The 8,690-nt window shown below is 34.2% G+C and overlaps 1 protein-coding gene across 2 annotated transcripts in view; it reads right to left on the reverse strand.

The window, feature by feature from the left end:
* Positions 1-7,609, reverse strand: part of Hem (Nck associated protein 1 Hem) — a 155,724-nt gene extending 148,115 nt beyond the window's left edge. For both annotated transcript variants that reach the window (XM_069838143.1, XM_069838141.1), the window contains exon 1: positions 7,355-7,609. In XM_069838143.1, coding sequence (XP_069694244.1) covers positions 7,355-7,459 — 105 coding nt within the window. In that variant the 5' untranslated portion in view covers positions 7,460-7,609. The remainder of the gene's footprint in view (positions 1-7,354) is intronic.
* Positions 7,610-8,690: the final 1,081 nt, after the last annotated feature.

Below are 8,690 nucleotides of genomic sequence, written 5' to 3' on the forward strand. Positions count from 1 at the left end.
AGTACAAGAGATGTAACATTTTCTGCTGTAGGGCCATTTCATGCAGAAGTGAACATTTGGTCCAAATTTTTTAAAATGTTGTATATAATTGAAGCGTCGGCTGGAACAACGTTATAAGTTACATTTGGTAAAATTTACAGGAGCTGCAAAAATGTGTACGCATACAACGTTGTTCTTATGAGGGTAGCAAACTTTTGAGTGGACAAATTTCACATACTGCATTGATGGACAGTTGCAAGCCAAGGAGTATAGCAAAGTAACATGACATACAACATTATTACATGGAAACACGCCGAATGAAAATTTTGTAACTTACATTGTTCCAGCCGACGCTTCAATTATTTGCCTTTTTTTCAAATTGCTCAAACATTGAATTTAACATTTTTTATATGATAATGTACTATTCTATATGTTAAGTTTGATGGATCCTATGGTAAAGGAAACCATGCACATAGCAGGAAAGTTTTCTGTTGGGATGTACTTGGTTGACATACTTATACTTTCCCTCTAAAAAGATGTTTATCATCTACAGGGCAGTGTTCACAGCACCAAGCTTTACACTAAAGGAAACTCAACAAATTTTGTCTCCAGGTAATTTAGTTTTCTCTATATGTAGCTATTTTGTGACTATGTACATATCTGTCACACCCATAACAAAAAATAGACAAAAGTTTACTCACTTAATTAAATAATAAATTTAACATGATTTGCACATATGAATGTACCGGTAAGATTAAGTCTGACATACATTCAATGTGACCATAACTTAATAGGCTACAATTTGGTTTATAAGACAATAATTTGCATTAAACTATGTCACATCCGTAACACCAATATATACACATTCCTTGTTTCTTAGAGTAAAGCATAGTTTGAGAAGTAAAAATACTTTTAAAACATATGTATAGAAAACAATTTTTTAGCCAAGTATGTTAGCTGTGATTTTAAAGTTTCATTTCGTCATTGTTCCTGCAATAACTCCTATGTGACGTATTTATCGATTTTCAGATTTTTGCTCTATTAAATAACTTAAATAGTGATGCAGCAAATAATAAAATCTCCTATATGTAATTATATTTCTTTCTTTCGAAAATGTAAGAATTTACAATCTCCTATGAACCAGTGCAATAGAATGAATAAATGTGTTTTTCTTCCTACTGAAAAATGTTATATTTTGCACATAGAAGTTATTGCAGGAACAATGACGATTTACTACTTTTTAACAGATGAACATAGACAATAGCAAAATAGCAAAGAACGGTGGAACAATGTACAGGCTGTTTCTGGACTTCAATCAAAACACTGCTTTAAACCATCAAATACAGTAACAAATTCTGTCTCTTAATAGGCCACACTTCTTTTCCAAGTTTGAGAAATACAGCATGTCAAAGACAAAAGTATTGCACAACACCACTTATTCAGAAACAATCAAGTGAGGGTATTGATGACGAAACCATCCTTTCAGTTTCTAAGGATGATCTCAAACCAGGACAATGCGTACTAGTAGAATATGAAGGGGGGAAAAACAAGTACAAGTACGTAGCAAGCCTGACGGTGAAGAAAATGAGATGATGTTTTTGGAACTTAATGATAAGAACAATAAACGACTATTTAGGATGAATGAAAATGACACATGCTTTGTCTTTATTAAGCAAATTTTGAAATAGGCCTATCTTCCAGAACTATCAATGAAGGTACTTGATAAGAGAGTGTAATATGAATTTCAGAAGAATGTTAAAAATCTTGGAGCCATAACATAACTTAGTTGAATCCAAATTTAAATGTCTGCAAAATTGTTTGCTTGAGGATTGGACAATTGTCAGGTAATGTAATTACTCAACGTGTTTTCATAGGCCCTGTGAATTAAAAGTTGTTTACCAGACAGCACTAAAGTAAATGAAGAAGGGTCATTGAATACAAAATTTTAAAATTTGTAACGTCAAGTTCTGGATTTTTTCAATATTCTAGTAAATGAATGTCATAATAATAAATAGTTAAATGGCTTAATATGAACTTCATATCTCCAATGGTTGAAAAGTAATGAAGGGTGAAATATTCGGGGAGTTGATATGTAGACTGTTGTTAAAAATATTATTAAAATGACATGCTTCATTGTATCAAAGTAAAAATTGTGCCAATACAATGATGACTCTATATATTTAAACTTACTTCTGAGTTATTATGGATTTTTACTTCGAGCGTGTATTAAAACTTACAGTAAAATAAAGAAATGTTAATATTTTCAAATCGAATATTTTTTTACCATGCTCTATTTTTTACGGTGAGATAAACAATTTCTTAATCTATTACAAAAATTTTATGATGGGGACTCTAATACTTTGGGAAATATTAAATAAACCAGAATTGCAAATGTTGTCATTAAGGATCAAAGTCGCGTGCAGTGTATTACGTCACACGCTCATACCAGACACCCACACGTGTGTTTAGTGATCGATATGACAAATGCCAGATGTTGCGACATCCACTCAACGGTACGCTAATAGATTTCACGTGAGTGTTTTTTTCCTGTTATAATCTCAGCGCAACTTTTTCCCTTCAGTTTAGAGGGTGATTCTGTTCTGTTCTATCATTGTAACTTTTTCCCTTCAGTTTAGACGGCGAGTTTGATCTGTTCTGTCATTGTAAGTTGTAAGTGTTCAATATGCCTAAATTAAAGACGAAAAGTTGGAGTCATCTGTGGTGTTGCAACACTTTCGGACTTTAAAAACATTCGTCACAAGTCTGTAAAAGAAAAGTCACAAGTAGCATGTGTAAAAAGGTCCCGCATTTAGTGGTAGGTGATGCTATTTGAGAATGCTTTTGCCATAAGATTTCAAAAATTGAAATAATTAGTGAAGTTGCTGGGGCAAAGTAAGGTCGACAAATCAACAAGCGAAGAAGGTTTACAAACAGAGGCGGGAAATTCAACAAGTGAAGAAGCATATGCTCCTGAATGTAAGGAACTATAAATGTATCTATCAGAAATATTGACGTCATTGTTACAGAGAAGTTTAGTACAAGGAATGGACGACAACTGACAGGGCCAATACGATTTTAGTGAAAAGTGACTGTAAATTTCATTAATAACTTCATTGGTTGGCTTAAAAAATTCAAGATACTGTACACAACTTCATTGCAAAGTCCCAAGGAAATTATTGAAAGTAGCTGAAAAATGAAATAAAGCCCAGTGAGTTCATTATCATTGGTGATTTTTCAGAGAATTACAGTTTCATTATTCAGCATGCTACACAAGGACATCACTGGAGTACTTCTCAAGCAACAATACACCCATTCACAGTATATTACAGAAATTCAGTTGGTGGTAATTTAGAGAACCTTTGGTTTTCAGTAATTTCGGAATGCTTAGTTCACGATAGTGTAACAGTTCATGTTTTTTAAGGAAAATGATAGGACATCTGAAACAAATACATACCGAAATATCTCAAATATATGATTTCAGTGATGGCACAGCTAGCGAATACAAGAACGAAAAAACTCCGTTAATCTACTCATTCATGAACATGATTTTCAAATACCTGCGGAGTGGCATTTCTTTGGAACTAGTCACGGTAAAGGGCCCAGTGACAGTGTAAGGGGTACAATGAAGCGACTCGCTGAAAAGCCAGGAACTCTAACTTCATCTCATAAAGGACTGTATGATTGGTTAAAATTCAATATATAGGATATCATTGTGTCATTCACATCCATTGAAAAACATGAAGAAGTAGTTACAAAATCTAAATCCTCAAAGATTTTCCGGCCTCAAGACTGTTCCCGGAACAAGAAGTGTTCACTGTGTTGTTCCAGTTAATGGAAAGTTAGCAATAAAACCCTATTCTGCTTCATCATTAGTACCGAAACTAGTTGAAATCAGACGTGTGACGAGCACCGGTCGTCAACGCGGAAATGCTTCTCGCAGTGACCAGCAGCAGTGATAGCGCATGGCGCAGTGGATAGATCACCCTTTACATGGAGAGTTGTTTTAATTTATAACTTCCTTATTTTTGAAGACCCCATTATGAAAATTTGACAGCCTAATGGAAATGCTCAGTAAATTGTCATATATTTTTTTATGTGAATTGAAATATTCGATTTTAAGTAATGGCGTTTTTTAAAGTATATTTTTGAATTTCTTTAAACACAATTTTCAGAGCTGCACTGAATTATAGTATCTTAATAACCTATTTTGTAAGCTATCTAACGATATCTTTAAAAAAAGTTCTGTAATTATTCTTATGGTCAGAAAATAAATTTAAAATAGAGCTGTGTGCTCAAATAAAAATATTTTGACTGCCCGTTACATTTAAACGGTAGCTGTCACAAATATAATTTTGTACATGATTAATATATACGACATAAAGAGTTGAATGTACAATTTTTAACAAATTTGGAGATATGAATGTTTTTCGTCATACTGTTTTGCATGGAATTGCCCAGAAGTATTTAGATTGATTATTGTAAAGTTATTGTTTTTATTATTACTGCATTTGTTAAATTTTGAATTATGTTTTATTTAACGAAGCTCGCAACTGCCGAGGTTGTATCAGCATCGCCGGTGTGCTAGAATTTTGTCCTGCAGGAGTTCTTTTACATGCCACTAAATCTAGTGACATGAGTTTATCGCATTTAAACACATTTAAATGCCATCGACCTGGGCCGGGCTCGAACCCGCAACCTCGGGCACAGAAATCCAGTGCTATACCAACTGCGCCACCCAGAGTGACCCGCATTTTTTTTATAGGCTAATAAGTTAACATAGCTTATGAGTATAATTTAAATAAATATGTTTAAAAATATGTTCCTAAGCCTTGAGTTTGTATGCAGTCACACCCATAACATAGGCCTATGCTGTCACACCCGTAACGACACACAACAATTTATTGTGAAGGAAAGAAACGTCTTCATTAAAATATACACCCAGCAAAGAGATAAGCATTCCTTCCACTCACCATCCACCATTTTATTTTGCAGAATTTCTTTAAGACTTCGCAGAGAATTCAACATAAGCAGCTAATTGTGTATTAGTATGTACAAAATTTGTCACACCGTAACATATTTTCAAAGGTCTATAAAATACAGTATATTTATATTTTTGTCAGAATAAAAGTACAACAAGCTAGTCCATGTCAGCAGTGTTTATACACATGTACGTGAATAAAAATTGTTATATTTTAGCATGTTAAACATTGTTACTGCATTGAAAATGTCGTTCAAATGTCACACCCGCAAGCATGGAACAGCTCTGTAGTAAGACTTAACTGGGTAGTAACTTAAAGGTTGTTTCTCTGAAACCCAATGTGATACACGAGATCATTAAATTCAGCGGTTCTTTTTTTTTTTTTAACTTGTGTTACCTCCTTTCGTACCAGTGAATTTAGCCTATTCCTTTAACTATGTGTGATTTAGGGGAACTGTTATATATGTTTATCGTCAGTAGGGAGTAAAATAATTAAGAAAATTAAACGGCATAAAGAATGACATCTGTACATTAAGGGAGAAACATAAGATAATAAAAGTTAGGTCTAGTTTAGTTGAGAGTGATGACAGAGCATAAAACTTATTGGTAATTAGAATGAAATTGTATCGTACATTAACGACGTAAGAATTTTTTTTATCAATATTACCAGATTGATATTTTTTAATATATTTGTTTATTGTTATTAAGATTGTTGTTATTCTAATCTCGCAGGTATTTTACGAGTTTGCAACTTCTCGTGAAATCAAGTATATAAATAAAACCCAATTTTGCGCTCTTCACGCTCAAATGTTCAAATATTAAGCCTCACAGCTAGTGCACTAGGAGCGCATCAGTTGTTCTTACTTGGTTATTTAACAACGCTGTATCAATTACGAGGTTATTTAACGTCTATGGGATTGGTAATAGCGAAATGTTATTTGACGAGATGAGGCCGAGGAGCGGAAATCGAATCCACGTCCAAGCGCAACTCCAGATCGGCAGACAAGTGCCTTAGCCAACTAAGCTATGCCAGAGGCTCGCATCAATTGTTCTCTGCTTTCCTGTAGCAATATGCGGCGTGCATTTCTATTATCTTGTTCTGTGTTTTTTTTATGCTCTGATGCCCACAAAGAAGATAAGCCTCTTGAAATATACCGGTCATTCACTGGCAGGAACATAATAAAAGATCTGTACCAGTTTGGCGAACTTTAACCTGAAGTCCACAAATTTTGAAATACATTAACAGATGTACTCCTGCGCAGGTCTATAATCAAAGATACAATAAATTCTTCGTAGGCTTAGTAATGTTAAACGTCATATTGAAGTACATCACAGCTCTCTCTGAGCTATGAATACATATGTAATGCAATATGACGTGTTTTGCTTTTTATGACTCAAGACACGTCCGTTGTCGCTAGTCTACACTTCAGAATGATTATCCATGTCAAGATATACCTGCAGACTTAGGAAGAAATAAGGAAAATCTGATAATCTAGTGTAAAACTATTCCACATTCTTTTACGCCCCTTTCTGTCATCATAGAATGTAATAAGTTATCCTCCTACTGCAATTACAAGATATTCACTCCAAAATCGCTGCTTGGAATTAAAAACGATCATTTATTTTGTGATGTACACGAAACAGGTTTTTTATTGCTCTCTAGGACTTGCTAGGCTTTTATGAAACAGTTACTTCATAAAAAGCTGTGTTTTGTTGACAAGCTGTAACTCATACTACTACTGTATGCTAAGTGACTTTCTTATTCCATATCCTATTCAATATTAGTTCCAGTTTTCATAAATACTAACAAATATGAGACAGAGCCATATAATACAGCTTTCTGCAATTAATAGCTAATATATGTTTAATACAGTGGTTACTCTGAACAAACAACACAGCCAAGAAAGTCTTGAGTGAATTTTAGGTAGATCTAACCTTCTTTCGAAAGAACCATGAATATTTTTCTGTGATGAACGATGCCCAAATTATAAGTTAATTATTTTATAATGTGCATCAGCTCCAATAACGTTCTTGACGTAAAAGGGAATTGCTTGTTGATGTTTTACATTAATAGGCCTATGTCAACAGTATCACAGCAAAGCTCGAGTAACCATGATCTGCAATGTGACTATTAGTATCGGTTTTTCTTAAGTTACATTAAATGTGTAAATGCCGGTAGAAATTATCCTCTACTGCAATGACGCCACAGTTTTGTAAAGGAAATACTTTTGAAAAAACACATCACATAGTCAAAACCTCGTTTTTTATTGATCAACTCTGTGACTTCATGGTTATGATTCACATCTACATACAATAAAATAACGAATGACGTATTAGCAAACAGTATTTTCCTTCAACAAAATTGCAATTAAAATGTATTAAAGGAAGACAAATTACCTTCTTAATATTGTAAATCCTTGTCAGCATGCCAATGCCCCTGTCATTGATAAGCGACAACTTTTCTGCTAGTTTTTGTTGACTAGGAACTAATTGCCTCGCCATTCTGAATCTTTAAAATCACTCGCGCTTCACCGCACCCTTCCTTTCAGCTGTAACAATAACCATGAGTGTAGAAGAATGAATCAGAAAGTAATTCAGATAAATAACATTACGAGTTATCGTAAACTAAGATAAGTGTATAATAAACTGTTTTACGAGCGAAGCTTTGGTTATATTTTCTACCACCAGAGTACGCACGTGCATTGACATGACATTTGAATAATTAGTGTTGCCAACCCCCTCTGTGTGTGATCTGTGTTGCCAACTCTACGGTTTAAATCGCAAAACTTTATACATGTTCGTGCGCATTTCTCCTATTAATTAACCCATTTATGCCCGCAACTTTATTTTTGTCCAAATGTTGTGAATGTCACACATAGTTTTCGTTTTTATTCATTTTTAATTGTAAATGAGCGAACACAGATGAAGCTTTACATTTAGGCCCCTTTTTCAGAGTGGGTCTTTTACGACCCAGTGGGAAAATCTGATATACATTTTTTTTCTCTCTTTTTATTTATATCTAAATTACTACATGTAGCGACAGTAATTGTGAATATTGTTTCTTTGTGTTATTGAATCAACATATTATTGATATTTTACACGTAATATTTATAAATTTACAGTGCACAAGTAAATATTCACATAAAGTTCAGTCATAAAAATACGTAGGCCTATAGTAAAATCTAAATGACTCAATATTATCCAAACACATAATTACCATCTTATGTATGAAACACTCTGAAGCACTTGTCATGAAGGGGAGCCAGGCAGGAAGGTTTGGAACAGCCTTTATTAGTCTTGTTTTTGCAGACAGCACATTGGCGACGTGGCTGACCAACCACCAGCAAGTGTCCAGCATTGCGACGAGCTGGACCTGCGACCATATTTCCCACATTCAGATGCTTTCTGGGCCCTGGTGAAGATACTGGTGTTCCATATTTCTGCATCATAGCGATTACAGTTGTCCGTCTGAAGGACAAATTATCCAAGGGAATTCCTTTTGACCTTGCTGTTAATCATGCATTATTCATGACGTCATCAAACATCCACAAAAGAATTGGAATATACAATTTTTTCCTTCTTATTCCAATTCTGTATGCTGCTATGTTTTGATCCATCAGATCAACACCTCCCATAAAATTGTTGTATTTCTTAATGAGGTGGGAATGTGGAATGAACATGCTCTTCTTTTCTTTGGCTGAGTACCGATCCACTGTTCCTATAGAATGCACGC

This window comes from Periplaneta americana, chromosome 10, assembly GCF_040183065.1.
Source record: "Periplaneta americana isolate PAMFEO1 chromosome 10, P.americana_PAMFEO1_priV1, whole genome shotgun sequence".
NCBI lineage: Eukaryota > Metazoa > Arthropoda > Insecta > Blattodea > Blattidae > Periplaneta > Periplaneta americana.